Source organism: Alosa alosa, chromosome 24 (genome assembly GCF_017589495.1).
Source record: "Alosa alosa isolate M-15738 ecotype Scorff River chromosome 24, AALO_Geno_1.1, whole genome shotgun sequence".
Taxonomy (NCBI): domain Eukaryota; kingdom Metazoa; phylum Chordata; class Actinopteri; order Clupeiformes; family Clupeidae; genus Alosa; species Alosa alosa.
This window is the reverse complement of record NC_063212.1, coordinates 636,122-653,659: the sequence shown is the minus strand read 5'-3', so window position 1 is coordinate 653,659 and position 17,538 is coordinate 636,122. Positions and strand designations below refer to the sequence as shown.

The 17,538-nt window shown below is 41.7% G+C and overlaps 1 protein-coding gene across 1 annotated transcript in view; it reads right to left on the bottom strand.

Moving 5' to 3' along the window:
* Window positions 1-16,938, bottom strand: part of LOC125289908 (hydroperoxide isomerase ALOXE3-like) — a 35,190-nt gene extending 18,252 nt beyond the window's left edge. Inside the window, exons 1-11 of the mRNA XM_048237014.1 lie at window positions 16,795-16,938; window positions 11,216-11,442; window positions 10,744-10,866; window positions 8,755-8,858; window positions 8,369-8,535; window positions 8,104-8,247; window positions 7,621-7,821; window positions 7,431-7,517; window positions 7,104-7,273; window positions 5,974-6,095; window positions 5,543-5,643 (exon numbers count right to left, since the gene is read on the bottom strand). Of these exons, the coding sequence (XP_048092971.1) occupies window positions 5,543-5,643; window positions 5,974-6,095; window positions 7,104-7,273; window positions 7,431-7,517; window positions 7,621-7,821; window positions 8,104-8,247; window positions 8,369-8,535; window positions 8,755-8,858; window positions 10,744-10,866; window positions 11,216-11,442; window positions 16,795-16,938 (1,590 nt within the window). The remainder of the gene's footprint in view (window positions 1-5,542; window positions 5,644-5,973; window positions 6,096-7,103; window positions 7,274-7,430; window positions 7,518-7,620; window positions 7,822-8,103; window positions 8,248-8,368; window positions 8,536-8,754; window positions 8,859-10,743; window positions 10,867-11,215; window positions 11,443-16,794) is intronic.
* Between the last annotated feature and the right edge of the window lie 600 nt (window positions 16,939-17,538).

Sequence of the window (17,538 nt, the reverse complement as noted above, 5' to 3'; positions counted from 1 at the left end):
TGCCAAGTTCTTTTCTTATGTTTTAGTCTAGCCTAAGTGAAACGAGTATGGTTCTCTGGGATAAAGCGAACCTTCCTTCATCAATGAATTTTGACGAGACAACGAGCTGTAATCATTTTGACGAGACATAACGAGCTGTAATCATAGGTAGACTAGGCAGGATTTTGGAAAATTTGCTTATTTAAAGTCCCGAAGGCAAATCATGTTAATTTTTGGCATACAACATTTTTAGGAGTTTTGAAGGGTGCTGAATTCAAATCTTCTGTATGTCAGGCTCAAAAATGTCCCATAATGCCCCAAAATGGAGAAATCCAATATGGCCGCCGCCGCCAGGTCAAAATCTAATTAATCACTCATCTTTTGGACTATACAAGGTAAAATCCTGAATGTAATGTGCTTTTATAGGTTTTCACATATAGGGAATTCAATACCATGCTCAGATTAAAGATCAAGACTAAAGAAAATGCTTGAAATAATGTAAATTGGTTAAAATTGTTGTCTCAGATAATGAATAATTCATGAAAAAAGGTGACCATGAAACAGGTTGATGGCTTTCTGAAGAATTTACTTGAAACATGTTTAGAAGCAAGGTTGATTACCATATCTTAACTATCTATTCATTTATCTGTATCTTAACTATTTATTTAGTATTTGAAGAAAATGCTTGAAACTCTTAAGCTAAAGGCCTATGTTTAAAACTGTTACTACTAGATTTGCCTACTAATGAAATATTGTACCTTAGCCTATTTTTTTGATGTCCAGTGTGCTATGATGACATGTTTGCCCATCCCACCCCTACCCTTACCCCTACACACACAAATACCCATATGTAACCCTGAATGAGGCCACACCCTCTATCTATACACTGAGGCGCTTGTGAATTATGTCGCTCCTCTCACATGATGCTCAGCAGTAACAGGTAAACTATAACATAATATCCTAACAATTTGTTTAGGACGATGTAATACATCTGTAATAGCATGTGAAGATTGTTATGTGAGGATTATGGATAGGCTAACTGAATAATTCATATATTATAAGAAACTAAAAAAACGTTAGCAAGTTAGCTTTTGTGAATAGGAAGAAGCTAACTAGAGCCTTCACTCTCCGGGATGTGGGCCCCCTCTTGACAAGATGTCGGCCGCAGCATTCAAGGCCCCCGGCACATGAACTGCTCTGAGAGAGCTGAACAGGGGATGAGCCCAGAGCCACAGGTCTGTCGCCAGGCTGCAAAGACCTGGAGACCCCAAGCCCCTCTGTCTGTTGTAGGCCGCAGTCAACGTGCTGTCGCTCCTCACCATCACCATGGCCACTTAGCCACGGTAGAAAGTGCCGGAGGGCGAGGAGAGCGGCCCTCAGCTCCAGGACATTGATGTGCTGGAATAGCCAAGGGTCCTTCCAGAGACCATTGATGCCCTGACCTTCGAGAACGGTGCCACAGCCTACTGGGGATGCGTCTGTAAATACGACCCGGTGACAAATCACCAGTGGCACTCCCCCTCTCGGTGTCACCTTGGCCTGGGAGGGCCCTTGGGGGCACAGGCCTAGGCTCAACAGGCACCTCTGGACTGGGCGCATGTGAAGGAGGGCAAGGGGGACTACCTGCACCATTGCCACCATAAGGCCCAAAAGGCGAAGGCAGAGTTTCCACTCCACCTGGAAGTGCAACGTGAGCGACATCTTGTGAAAAGACTGCTGTCTCGCCGTGTGAGAGTCACGGATGCCCTCCTGGAGTCCAGGACCATGCCCAGGATGGTGGTGACTTGGGAAGGCTGGAGCCTGCTTTTTTTTGGATTGGGACGCAAGCCCAAGTCCTGAATGTGCTTCAACAGCAAGGCCACGTGTAGGCGGCATTGCACAGATGAGCAAGTCGTCTAGATAATTTAATATCCTGAGCCCACCATGGGTCATGGTGGAGAGCACCCATGGATCCGCTCCTAAGGCCAGCCAAGCCTTCCTGCATCGAGCTGAGAGGTGAGGCTGGCTGGCCTGGAGATTGTCAGGAACGACGAGGGCGCCTGGAGGGGCCACGGCCACTAGCACGCTGGCCCCCCCGGCCAGCTTGTGGGCGGGTACCCCGACCCTGGGATGCCTGAAGCCGCTGCCTGAGATCAGTCGGCCCCCAAGACGGATGCCCCAAGGTAGGTGTTGGCTGAGGCGTGAATGCCCTAAGGCGCCTAGCGCCCCTGGCACGCCTGCCAAGAGACCCTGACACCTCTTCTGCACAGCGGCGGCTGTCACGCGCCTGCTGCGACAGTGTGGTTGCCTGTGGGCCGAACATGGACCCAGGCTCCACCGGCACTCTCAAAAGATGCTCTCTGTCTGCCTGCTGGAGCTGAGATTGAGACAGCCAGAGATGGCGTCTAGCTACCCAGAACTGAGCCAAGGAGCGGCCCGATGCCACTGCCTGCTCCTTAGACACTGCAGCGAGGTACACAGAGGCTGACTGGAGCTCAGGGACAGAATGGCCGCTGTGTTAGCCAGGCGGACTTGCATCGCTATGGACCTATGCAGCTTACCTAGCTGAGCCTCCATAGTCCTGCCATTGGCACTGAGGCAGGAGGGACCACCTAAGAGGGAGTTGGGAGAGGAGAAGAGGGGCTCCAAAGCTGGATCCACTGGGGGAGCGAGCCACAACCAATCAGCCCTTCGCCGTGCATGTTGGAAAGCACCTTAGCCTGGCCAGACCACCTACGAAAAGTAGTTGGGGAGGAAAATTGGCGACAGACCAAGTCACTAAAGTCTGGTAGGAGGGGAATGAGCGCCACCACTGGGCGCTCAGTCATGTCTGTGTGGAACCTAGACGCAGAGGCAAGGGGCTTCTCTGGAAGGGGAATATCAAGAGCCCTGGATGCCCTGCCAACGACCTCCTCAAACAGACGGGCCAGCTCACCTCCCACTGGGCTGGCTGCACAGGGCTGTGCACAAGGTCTCAACGTCCACAATGGCCTACTCATCTTCCTCCAGCTCTCCTCCAGCTCACACGGACTGGTAGGAGGAGCAGGTTGGGGAACTGCAGGCCTTGTGCTAAGAGAAAACAGTGAGGCTGCTGAGGACTCCCCAAGCCCCCTGGCTACTCTTGACATCTTTCTTGATGGCCCCTCGAAACAGGAGAACCCATGACGTTTACCAGAGAGAAAAAGCGACAACGGGCTTCCCTTGTGTGTATAGGCATAATAAAACAATTCATGCACGACTAGGGGGCATCCCTTACCTAGAAAGCATGTTGGTGGCCCAAACACAACACACACTTATCATGGCCATCCAAATGTGGATGATCAGTTTGTGCCGCAGCTACTATTTCTCACCAATTCCAAAAGCTTGTAAGGAGATCACCTCCCGTGGTTGCTGGATGTCTAAGCCTGCGCTGTAGTTGCAGGAAAAGTGGCATGTTATGCATGGAGTCATACAGCTGCAGCAGTCTAAGCAGCTGTCAGAACACTGCTGGAGAGGAGGAGGATGAGGATGATTAGGATAGCCTAAGTGTGTAGCCTACCTCTTCATACCAAGAAGTTTAAAGAATTGAATAGAATAGAATGGATTAATTACTAAATAAATTGGTAAATATGCATTATTAAATAAATAGTTAAAATACAGATAAATAGATCAATACAGATAAATAATATAAATAGATAGTTAAAACAAAATCCTTTTAGGCAAGTCCCTCCACTCGGCGGCCATATCGCAACACTTTTTGGGCACTCATCGGGCATCCTATTCGGCAGAAATGCGCTGCGCAAGGCTTCACGACACGAATCTTGCTCCAGCAGCGAGTTCACAACACATGATTGGCACAACGTCTTCACAACACACCATATGATTGGCTCAATGTATTCACATCACACCACATGATTGGCTCAATGTATTCACATGTCGACGTTTTACCGAGGAAGGGGTGAGATATGTGTAGACAATGACCATAGTGGCGTTACAAACTAGCCCCATGCATTTCTATGGAGGATTTTTTGAGTGCTGTGTCTCCTCATTAGAAAGTCTCTGGTTAAAATATGGTAATCAAATTTGTTTCTAAACATGTTTCAAGTAAATTCCTCAGAAAGCCATCAACCTATTTTATGGTCCTTTTTTCATGAATTATTCATTATCCGAGACAACAATTTTAACCATGTACATTAATTTCAAGCATTTTCTCTAGTCTTGATCTTAAATCTGAGCATGGCATTGAATTTCCTATATGTGAAAACCTATAAAAGCACATTACATTCAGGTTTTTACCTTGTACAGTCCAACAGATAAGTGATTAATTCGATTTTGACCTGGCGGCGGTGGCCATATTGGATTTCTCCATTTTGAGGCATTATGGGACATTTTTGAGCCTGGCATACAGAAGATTTGAGTTCAGCACCCTTCAAAACCCCTAAAAATGTTGTATGCCAAAAATTAACATGACTTGCCTTCAGGGTTAATTTATTTTAAAAACTGACCTAGACTAAGGGTGCTAACGTGATGAAAGCGCAATGTTCACGCCAGAATAACATTACCATAACTTGTAAACAATCTATTTCATGTTCGGTCAGTACTACTGGTAATATTTGTCATGGCATGTAGACCGCTAATTAAAGTCCACAGTATACCACCAAAGTATACTGTACATCAGATGGCCTAAAGATTAGGCCTCTCTGCCTAGCATTCAGTGATTTTAACACTGATCTTGATCTAGCCTAGTTTGGCTATTTAAAGCTACTTTATTGCCAAAACACAACACAATGTAAATGAACTATAACAAACAATAAAGGACTTAATCACACAAAGTAGGCCTATTATTTTACTGACTATAAAAAAAAAATAATAATAATTATGTAGGAAGTTTAGAAGTTTAGAACCCAGAATTGACCTGCACACTACAAAAGTGCACTGAATTCAACACAATTGACTCCATACACTTGGAGGAGGTATGAGTCCTTTCTTCTCCAGATATCTTAGGATTTCGCCGTAGTATCGTTTTAGTATCGAGCATCGCAATATTTATGGCAGGTATCGTATCGAAGTCATAATTTTGGTATCGTGACAACACTAGTCATTTGTTTGATGTAAATTGAGGGAGCAAAATAAAAGCAGTATCGGCTCCAAATATCGGCTCAAGAAAATCGGCAGCCTGTATCGGTCATCGGCTAAGGCTGATGGAAAAAAATCGGTATCGGTATCGGCACTAAAAAATCCATTTCGGTCGATCCCTACTCTCGTGGTTCATCCGTCTTTGATGGAAAAACATCAATCCTTGATTCCAAAAGTAGAAATCCTCTGTTCAAGCTCAGTACATTTTCCACAAATTTTCTTGGGTCTTCCCATTTTGTTTTAATCCTTCAAGGTGACTTGCTGTTCAGTTTTTGCCCGTTCACTTTACTGGCTACTTTCACTATCTTTGTTCAATAAAACTTCTAAATAAAATAAAAGACAGAAAAAGAGTGGAAATTGCCAGAAAGGATAGGAGCAGCGGTCTTACTGAGTGGGTAAGAGTGTGTGTGTGCTCTTTCTAGAGATGTGCTCATGAGTAAATGCATGTGTGTAAGAACACATCACTCACATTTCCATTGTTCAGAGCAGAGTGTTGTGCCGTCATGGTAAAGATCACCATAGTGATAAACTTGGTGACCTCTTTGGTTGATTTGAAAGAATTGGGGATACCTAAGACAGTGATGAGTGGGTTAGATCTAAATGACATTCGAAAAAAATAGACCAGTCCTCCAAAACTATTTTTACACTCCGCTAATGGAGTGCTTCACTTATGGACCCTGTTTTGTCCTTCAAAGTTGCTGGCTTTGATCTTGCCCTTCCATATTTACCTGCTTCTAATTGTCTATTGCTCTGGCCTTGTCCATTACCTCTTCCTCCTCTTAATTGCACATCTTTCAGTCTCTTTTTTTCTGTCTTTTCTATGTTTTTCCTCCCACTCTGGTAGGCTACTTCATTTCTTTCTCCCTCTCATTCCTTTTTCTATCTCTCTGTTTATCTCACCAGTGCTGGCCTTCTCCAGGAAGCCATGTTTGTAGATGTCTGAGATCCAGTGCTGCAGTTCCTCATCTACTAGAACGTCCATGTCAGAAGGGTAGAACACAGCTATAACGGCCTCCACATACCTACACACATAAAACATAAACACGCACTTTCATGAGACAACACATCTGAACTGAGCCAGGTGATGCCATTACACTGAAATGGAGATGTATGCATGTTGCAGCCCCACTGAGCTTAAAACTGTATAAAGCACAAGAGCAATGTGGTGAAGAAGAAATCCCAGATTCCATTTCATACGTTTCTATTTATTGTAAAAGGGCACATGTTACAACTAACACGTTGTGTTGGAATGAAGGTAAACCTGTATCCCAACAGACATATTAACCCTTAATTTAGTTTATTAACTCCAGCCATTTTTTGCAGGTTTTTGCATTACTATTTTAATGACTTTAAAGAGGATTCAGGAAAGTGCAATACTGACTATCTTATATCCTTTTTTTCAGCACAACCTAAGCAATATCAAAATATGTATTTATTTTTTTTATTTTATTTTATTTATGTATTTATTTTATTTTATTTATTTTTAAAGAAATGATTGGCAAAGAACACAAATACATTAAACTTTTTTTACTAATTGAAATCATACACACACTTATTCGGAAATAAATACCATTGACATTTTTACTATTATAGTTATCCCTCCCCTTATAGATATCCCTCCAAACGTCCCATAGTCATTTCAGTTTACTTCCTGGTTGGTTTGATGGTAAAAAATAATGATAAAATAATGATAAAATGTTTCGATATGTTTCGTGAGTTTTTTCCCCACCGTTATATTTCTTTTCGTCTTTGACATTCCGGTCGCGGTAAAAATACATGTTTTAAAATTGACGATAAAGTTGGTTCTACTTAATGGATCGGAAGACCACTTAGTTTAGCGTAATTCCTGAACCCTCCCCTTTCAATAGACACCAGTGACACCTCTGGACAACGAGGGTACTAACTATTAAAGTTAGTAATTTCTGCGCCAGTTCTGAGGGTTAAAGGTGCAGGCAACATTTGACCTTCAGTGATGATTGGATCTAAGTGATATAAAATTCTCATTCTGATCTCTCACTCCAAGCCCTTACTTGCTGAGGGCACCCCACACCAGCAGACCATCGTCTCGGTAGTAGTACTTGGGCACCTTGTCCAGGCCGCGTTCAATGATGTCGTCTGGCAGACAGAGGGAGCTGTACTTCAGAGCATGCATGGCTCTCCTCATCACCTCCACCATGCCAGTGCTACCTGTGGATGTGTACTGAGAGAGGGGGAGGAGGAGGGAGTGTGGTGGAGATGGATAACCAGTGCTGTAAAGTTCTACATAAAGTAAGGTGACAAAATCAAACAAATAAACAGTCTTCCCTTCCAATTTTAAGCACAGTGTTTCAACTAGTGTCACACATGTAGAGTCTTACCATACTGATGGCTCCCTTCTCAGAGATTAGTTTCTCTCGGCCAAGAGTGTTGGCATAGAGTGTGAAACGCATGTGTGGAATCAGCAGCTGCAGAGCAAAGAATGATGTCGGACACGCAAGTGATAATGTTGGATTATCTCAACCTAGACCTGTAAGTGTAGCCTCTAGTTTGCTTGAGGAGGAGGGATACCTTGTAGATGGGGTGAGCTGAGGGCAGATTACGGAGCATTGCGAGGATGTAGGCCTCTGCCAGAAGGTGTGTGCGTAGCAAATGGAAGTTGAACTGGTGCTCGATGAAGTCAGCAGCCCGAACATGCGTCTTGGCCAGTAGCCAGGCCTCTTCATCATTGGGCAGGAACACCGGGTTTTTTTCACCAGGCTCCTGCTGGAGCTGAAATCAGAATCAACCCAATTGAGTGTAAACCACTCAATTGAGTGTAAACCACTCAATTTAAACTACAACACACTGACAACTGACAATGGAGATTCTTTACCTAGACAATGTATTTTGGATACACTTTCTCAGTAAACTACCAGAATCTCCCAGAATTCTCCAAATATATTCTCAGATGAATCGGAATTACACTGTTCTGTCTTGATATCTGTTCTCTTTCATTCAGAGATGAATTGTTTATTGTGTGCCCAGGCTACCCTCCCATATGCCCATGTATACCTGGATGGCGATAGGTAACAGCCTGTTCAGCTTATTTTTGAACAGCAGGCAGAAGGGTGCTGGGACGTACTGAAGTCGCATGTTGATGACATTTGGGGGCACCTCAGCCAGTCGGGAATAGTCACAAAGGAAGATATTGCCACTCTACTCAGACAAGCACACAAATGGCCACTTCTGTTTTTAGTCAATAAACCCAATATACCTAAATCCTTATTTTCTTAAATACTCTGGCTAGCTGTGTACCTTTATTTCATTAACAATATACCTGTATTTCCACTGGCAGCTTATCTTCCAAAAATGGTGTCACCATCTCCTCAGTGACTGCAAACTTTTTTGGAAGCACCTTGCAGCATTGGATCATCATTGGATTGGCACCATTGAGAAGCTGGAACCCGAAGAACTCATCGTCTTTCCAGTGCTGGGTCACATAGTCTGGAAGGATGCACAAATGTATATTGTGTATAACAGTGTATTACATCACTGGTAGATTCTTACAATACTTGCAATAGTATTACAACACGTCACATTCAGAGGAAGAATAACATGCAGAAAATTGTACTGCGGAAAATTTTCAGCAGTAAGTCCCATTATTTGTATGCAAATAATATATGTTATTTGAGAATAATAACCATATTAAGAAATAGGTTCTACCAAATAGTTGGGTCTTGTAGAACCAGAAGACCTGTTTTATATCATCCAGTTTGCCCCACGGCTTCTTGCTGGTGGCCAGGAATTTCATCTTGAGTTCAGCCATCCTGCAAGTGTGAGAACACAGACAAGAGATCTCTCGGTAGGCAGATAACGGATGAATTCAACATAGTTCACTGCCTATACAGTACTGTAATCTGAAGTATTACTGCATCTTATAACTCCACTCAGTGTGATAATGATTCAGTAATGATGGTAGTTCTGTATGTCGTTTAGGTTCCAGATTTCTTGGACCCACCACATTATTAGGCTTTTAAATCAATACAGCCATAACAATTTATGTAAAAATACTTAATGATGTTTTTCTAAACAAAGTTCGGGAGGAGCCTTCGGGATGATTGACAGCAATTAACTCCGCCGCAGGGTAGGCCTATTTAAGCCGACCTCCTATTCCATACGTCACACGCTCCGACGTTCGCGAAATCAACTGCCCTGTTACTCCTTACTCCTCCTTACACGGGGGGTGCAAGCGGTCATCACTCTATCGCGATGTCCGCTCCAGGCACTCCAGGACCACGGACAGCTACCTTGCCAAACACGCACTTCTCCCATACATTCTAGTCTAGCTGAAGCAATCATATAGAAGGGCGAACTAGTGAAACAGATGTTTACTTTAACTCAATTACCAATGATATAGACATCATTTATGGTTCATATTTGCCATTTAGCCTACCCCTGGTGAGATCACATTTATGATCATATGATCATTTTTCGTTTTTGTGAGAAAATTAGGAAATTCCATTATAAAAAAAGTAAAAAAATAGAAACAAGATTTCTATGTAACTGTGACTGTAACTGTGTGTGGGAATAGCAGGTGCAGAAAGACAACCTTCCCGCACTAAGAAACCTACACTCAGACACGCACACATACAGACACACAGTCACACAGACACACTCAGAGATGCACAGACACAGCAGGCCCAGTGTAGATAAATATATCAGTAAAAGCAGCACACATTGGCTTTCTCCACTCTACTAGGCCTACCCCTCACACTGCACAGCGCGTGGGACCAGACTGAGGGGGTAGCGAAGTTTTAGCAGCACTGTTTGGATGATTATCATGTCCGACATCAACAATTAAGGCTCCCTGTATGCAGTTTGCTTGCATAAAATGATTCCGCGGACTACACGCCAACATTTGCAACAACACGCCAACAAACATGCTTTGTCTATTCAAAACGACAAAAAAATTATGTGCAATAAACTGACAATTGGAGCGAGAGCGATGTCACATAATATGCTGCCTACCAGAGACTGTTTTTAAGTCACATCGTTAATAATTTCATATGATGATGCATCATTTCACAAAATGGTTTGTCTTCAATTAACAATTTAATAATAAACATATAGCCTTAACTCAAAATTGCTGTTAGGCTTATTATTTTGATCTGTAAAAAATGTCACATGCAGCCATAAATTTCTACGCACATTTATTAAAGGCTAATGTATTATAATATTCAATGTTCATTGATAACCGATAACCGATATATCGGTTATACGTTTTTGAATAACTCAAATATTGATATCGGTAGGTTATCAGCCTTCAAAATCCCATATTGGTCAGGCTCTATAGGAGATGGAGACAAATTGACATACACACACCAAATGCACACACACACACATCCACAAACACACAAATCCACACAATTAGACACACACACGCACACACAAGCACACACACACAGCACAGGCACACACAAACAGGCACGCACATACAAGCATACACAAAAGTTGCAAGAGTGGGGGTGGAGTAGACAATTTATCCATTGAATTTTTTTTTTATGTTCTTCACAGAAAATGAGCCAAGGCCAAAGAGTTTGAGTTAGAAGAAATAATAATAATAAATAGCATATTGTTTTCTTTTTAGCAAACATTGAAAATGGGTCCCACAGACCTGGACACCTTACAAGGGTTAAAAGGGAGGTGTCTCACGTGATCCTAGTGGTGAACTCCAAGTCCAGACGCTTGTCAAGGGAGTAGCGGAACTCAGCAGGGAGCGCCTTCGGGTCCTCTAATGCCAAGCAGTGGGGGAGACCCTCCATCAGCTCTTTCCACCTGAGGCATACATAAAGACATGCCAACAGAGTAAACACACACATGCACACACACACACACACGCACATTCATTCGTACAAAGAAGTATACTGCACATACTCAAATTGTTGTTTTCGAAGCTCTAGTTCTTCCAACCTGTGTCCCATAAGGGCAGGAATTTCATTCTTCAAAGTCAATGCTGGCAGAAGGTAGACACACACACACACACACGTGCACCTATTATCCACATTGCCTCATTACAGAAGATCACTTCTTACTGGATACTTGCATTTTTGCTAGCATCTATTAGTCAGTATGTAATTAATCAGGAAGCATCTCATAAAAACACAGCTCACCTGAAGCCATATACAGTACAATACGATATAACTTACCTTTCCCCTCTCGAACATGTAAGATCTGTCTTTCCTTGACCCATGAGTAGCATGGGAAATGTAGTGTTTCGTTTTCAGGCGTATGCACTTTCACCGTTAGACAGTACCAGTCTTGATCTGGCAAAAAGAGATACTGCTCCTTGTCCAAGCTAATCAAGATCACCTTACCCAGCTTGGCAGGGCACTCCACAGTGTACTCCTTTTCCTGCCACGTAACAATGACAACGACAGAAAAAAATCAAACATCCACTTAGCATGACATGCTTTAGGCCAAATAACTCACTTTTCAATGCCTAATGTTAGAAGACATACAGTCAGTGTTCTGCCTTCCATAAGAATGCATCCTTTTTTGTATGTGATTACCCTATTTCTCATTCCTTTGTGTTATGCTGCCACCTTCTGGTCTTTTGGGGCAACTGTTTAGTAGTTAAGTACTACTTTTACTTCCTGTTAACTTCCTGTTTCACGTTTCAGTCGACCAGGAGTTCAGAGCATAGACAGTACAGAGCCCGTCTACGGAGAGCCTTGCCACTCCGTATTAAGTCCCATTGTACCGAATTTTGGATGCAGTTCCACCAGAGTTCCACTGGGGGCGATCGCCATGAGTGCAGAATGAATGGGAGTCAATGGAGCTAGACGTCTAAATTTGTCTCTTTCACCTGATTGTCGTTGACAAATCTCAGATTTGATTGTAGTTTGTATAACTTCAACATGGGTTATAGGTCAAAAGTTGAATGAACGAGTACTTATGTCCTTTTGATTTCTTACAGGTTGGGTCGTTGTTGCACATAACACGCTAGCATTGTGTTAATGAATGACGTCATTGACACATTTTAAAGGCTTTTTAGAACAATTAAGTGACTTTAAAAATATAATACTCAACCAAGTGTATTTTCTTTGCCTCCCCTTTCAATACAATACTCAAATTACTTGAAAAAAAAAAAAAAATGATATCCCGAGAAAAGTGGATTTTGAGGGGTACAGCTCCATAGACCTCCATGCATTCTGCACTCGTGGACGAACGCCCTCATGTGGAACCACAGAAGGAACTGCAACCAGTTCAGAAACCGGAAGTTTTCCGAGAGTGGCAGTTCTCCCCTTATTAGACATTCTCTGAGGAGTTTTAACACGGATGAACCATAGACTGTAGAACAGTGCCCTCCCATTGAAAACGACGGAGTCTGTTCGTCCATTTCTTTTACTGTCTATGCTCTGAACTCCTGGTCGACTGAAACATAGACATAATATACATAGACGCCGCATTGGCTGCTGGAAACGAGAAATGCGGCCGCCATCTTGGACCGGTCATACTCCTCGTTGCGTTGCAGCAGAAGACACAAGATGCCAGTACTGTGCAGCATGTTCCTGCTCAAATCGACGAACCATCGCAAACAGGGCTCGGGGGATTTACTTTTCTCAAGTAAGATTTAACATTACCGTACTAATGGTTGTATTTTGTGAATAGAATATTACCAGAGAGTTGAGAAGGAGCAAGGATCTTTGATCTTACTGTATGAGAATCGTAGCCAGCTAGCTAGGCTGTTTGTTTCGGTGTTCACCTGGCTATGAACTGAGACTTAATAAGTCATATTCCATAACACTGACTTAGATTACAACTGACACAAAAAAGGCTATTGTAGAAATAAATCATACTAGATTTGGCTGGCTTAATTTTACACAAGTGGCACAGACTGTAGCCTATTATTATTGGGCAATCGCTAGCTGCTACTTGTAGCCTAAGCGTGTTGGTAGCTTCACTATTTTTCTGAATAAAGTAACTTTTCAATAGCTTAACTTCTTTATTTATCAAGTGGTTTAGCCACACAAGCTACACTTTTCTTGTCATGTGTAATTGGCACAATTTAAAGTAGCTTCCTATGTAGAGAACTAGCCTACTGCTGTGTTTGTGTTAATAATACATTTGACTGGGTGGTAGTATTGTGTAGTGTTTTATTCATAGCAGAGTAACTGATAGTTTAGCTCACTACAATGTCTAAGTAGCTTGCCCAACACTGTATTATTCACATGTCATTTACCCTAACAAGAATAAGATGCCTCTCAAATTCCTTTATTCATTTTATTCATTTATTTATTTTATCTCCCCAGAACAACTGCCTTGCTCAAGGAGACTGTGAATGAACTGAATAGTCTCCTCACATCCCTGGAACTGAGGAAGGTGCAGCTCTTCATTGCAGTATTGGAGGGCATCTGCTACACTGTGACTGAATATTTGATTTATGAGCTCCACCTTCATCACCTGCATTCACCACTCTGTGTCCCATTTCCCCATCGTCTGGTTGACTTGGTCCTCTTTTAGGGAGTTTACCCAGTTTCACTATGTACTGCTATCTTATTTGCCCACCTGCTGTCTGAAGCATTTTTTTCTTAGCCAAAGTGTACCCAAGCAATTTTAGCAAGGTGGGAACATACAAAATTACATGCACCAGTTATCGAAATCATAGAACCAACTGCATGACAGTAACCTCTGTCTCACTGAGCCTGTGAAGACACTCCCGATTCTTTACTGATTGCAATGAACGGGCTGATCTTAGCAGTTTCTAAAATGTTTCTTAATTCTTATTTATTTAATCTCTTCATTGGGGCTGAAAGCTTTCTGTGAACTGTAAATAACAGATGCTGTTGATGAACCCATTGACACTGTACAAGTGACAAGTCACCTTTTTGTCTTGAATTGATGAAGTTACACTTACTATGCCAAACCAATGTCTGTTTTTTAAGGATCAGAAACAAACCTACAAACTTGCACTTTACAATATTTATGGAACTTGTCTAACAAATGCTGTTGATATTGAACCCAGTTACTCCATTTCATTTACTTATGCCACACCAATGTCTGTTCATCAAACTTTATTTTTGATGGCACTGAACTGAAAATGTTAATGGATTTTTTCTGTCAATTTAACCCATTAAAACTTGTATCAAACCAGTTTCTGTCTATGCTGTCAAACCTGGATTAGTTATGTTCCCAGTGTTTATATTGGATGTCATCACTTTATAATATATCATATATGAGAATATTCTATTACTATTAAGCCAACTATGAATATTAAAATACACACAACCATGTTTCCTGTATACAGCTTTTCTACTGGAAGGTTTACAACTTATTCTGTCAATTTACCCAAGTTTGTCACTAAAACCACATAGGCCTACTTGGAATACCCCTCAGATGTCTGAATGGCACTGATCTCACTTAAATGTTTATAGAACCTTTCTGTGAATAATGCTGTTGATGGAACTTTTCTGTCAACTGTGAACTATATTTAACTCATTAAACTTGTATCAAACTAGTTTTGTCTATGCTGTCAAACATGGATTATGTTCCCAGTTTTGATATCGGACGTCAGGTCACTTTATATCATATATCAGAATATTCTATTACTGTTAAACCCACTATGAATATTAAAATACGCTAAATCATGTGTCCTGTATCATAGCTACATGTATGACCTTTGCAGCAAAAAACCGAGTGAGAATCTGTTCGGTATTCAGTGAGATATGATTAATTATGCGCTGACAGCTCATCTCACAGGCCAAACAGATTACACTGAGTGGAGTGGATGACCGGTCCAAGATGGCGGCTCCAAATCTCGTCAGCGCTAGTAAGGAGTAGTGGTCGATGCGGCGTCTATGCATATTATGTCTATGGACTGAAACGTGAAACAGGAAGTTAACAGGAAGTTAACAGGAAGTAGTAGGCCTACTTAACTACTAAACAGTTGCCCCAAAAGACCAGAAGGTGGCAGCATAACACAAAGGAATGAGAAATAGGGTAATCACATACAAAAAAGGATGCATTCTTATGGAAGGCAGAACATTGACTGTAGAACAGTCTATGGGATGAACACGGTGCCAGCTATTTTCCATTTTACGTTTGAGCTTTGGACATTATTTGTCTGTAAGTAGATGATTTGTGTTAGAGTAATATTCCTCGTCATATATCTTTAGTTTTCATACTTCTGTAACTTAGATATATGTTTTGTGCATACTTTAGTTAGCTAATTTATGCTAGCTCTCGTTGGTCACGAGTCATGTTGTAAACGCTATTTGCTAGCGATCTGTATGTGCTGAAGCTATGTGGTTAGCAACATAGCTTACTTGAATTTCATATGTAATGTGATGTGAAACTTATATGTATTTTCTGTATTTTACAGTTTTACACAAAAAAAGAGAAAACAAAAGAAAAAGATATATAAACGTATCAAAAGATTGTTGGAAACTTCAGTCCTTGGATTTATTTGGAGCTTTTGACAAAGTGTTATCTAGCTGTCTAGTTCTGCCTGCTGGTGACGCAGTACGAGGGCAGCATAGTCAGTACACACACGGGTCTAACACTACACTCAGTGTTGGTTCTGGTAAATTTTGTTCCATACAGTATAGCAAACAGGATTTTCACATTTAAATGAGTTTTCAGAAATCAATTAAACAAAAGCATTTTACATTGGCGTTGGTTCAATTAAGTCAATTACATAAACCTCACTCATAAGTATTAGCACAAGACTATTAATATACTAATTTTAATAATGAGTCTTAATATACAAATATTATGGTTCTTCTATGCAAATCAGGTCTACCTCCTTTGACAAGTAGGCCTATACTCTATGCAAGTATGACCATGTCATTATAAAGGAAGGGGCAGGTGAAAAAAGAAAACAGCACACAGAGGTTAATGTTAAGTAAATAACTTAAGTTATTGTTAAATAATCCTAACATTACAGTAACTTAACATCAGTAAGTACAGTAACTTAAAGTAAAGTAAAATACAGTTTCAGTTTCAAACTGAATATTAAGGATGAGTAAATACCATCCTTTGAACACTAGGCATGGGCTAAGCCCGAAACTTGTCTCAGTTCAGTCTATTTCAGGCCTTGTACACTGTTTCAGCATATTTTAACATGACTTAAGCATCAGCCTCTGTGTGCGATGTCTGGTTTACGGCCCCTACACACAGCCGCGTGCGTTACGTTGCTGGAGACGCATGCCATTCACTTTACATGGGCTCACGTCATCCGTTGCCGAACTGAATTGTGGGTCCGTTGCATCGCGTTTCTCCCGCCACTCGCGTTGAGAAGTTCAGCTGTTGCTGCACCGACAGACGCACCGGCCAATCAAGCCTATCTACGGACGGCACCAACCAATCACATTTCGGTTTTACTTCAAGTCATTTGCATAGCTACCGTCAGGAACACCCACTGGCATGCGTTGACAGAACGCAGCTGTGTGTAGGAGCCGTTACACAGACCTTTGAACTAATGCTGTCATCATATAGCCATAAATTCAAATTTGCTCAAAGTGATAACTGTACAGTGTTCTAAACTTTGACAAGTAGTAGGCAGCATGGTTTCCCTATGGTTTTATCTCTTCTCTATGGTTTTTGTCTCAGAGAAACACTAAGATTACAGTCCATACAGCAAGTACATTTTCAAACTTTTAATCTTATTAAAATGATCACAAAATGCATTTGCAATACAACTGGCACTGTATTGAAAACAATATTCAAAGTTATTCTACCCCATTGAGGTCTCTTTGTCCTTACCACACCATTGCTCATCTCCGGTGCTTCATTGAGTTTCTTGCGCTCACTCTTTCCCTCCGTTCCATAGAGGGTGATGAAGATGTGGTCAAATGTGCCATGCCACACCTTATCTCCAGTAGTTACTGTCACCGTGTATTTCACCATTACTTCATGTGTAGAGAGGTGCACACCTGACTAACCGATACTTCCACTACAGTGCACGCTATTATACCCAAAGCAACAGGTGTGTTCATATAATCTATAGCTTATCTCTTAACAGTAATCCACCTACTGGAATAAAAACATCACTACTCTACATGTCACTAATGTCCTGAGACAGAGAGGAAGAGGGAGGAATATATTCAACATGTACCACCTTTCAGCTTTTTTTCTATGACCCATACAAGGATACAAGGACAGAGACAGAGAGGAAGATGGGAAATTATGTCTGGTGTCAATATATTCAGTAGAAGAGGGGTTTAGTAGATAAACATGTACCACCATTTCAGTTAGTTTTGTACCTGCGGGTATATGGAGGTAACCTATTTTACATTCGGAGCTTTCATTCAGGAGGAACAGGAGCCACTGCTTATCTATCACATTGATGTTTTTTAATTGAATAATGCATTGACTAAATATAACTGTATTATTATGAAGATTTTCCACAGCCCTTGTGCATATTCAAGCCATATGCTGAAAGCTATTGGGCATATTCTTTTGGCCTGATAGCCAAATGCTGAATGCTATTCACTGGACCAAAAAGTG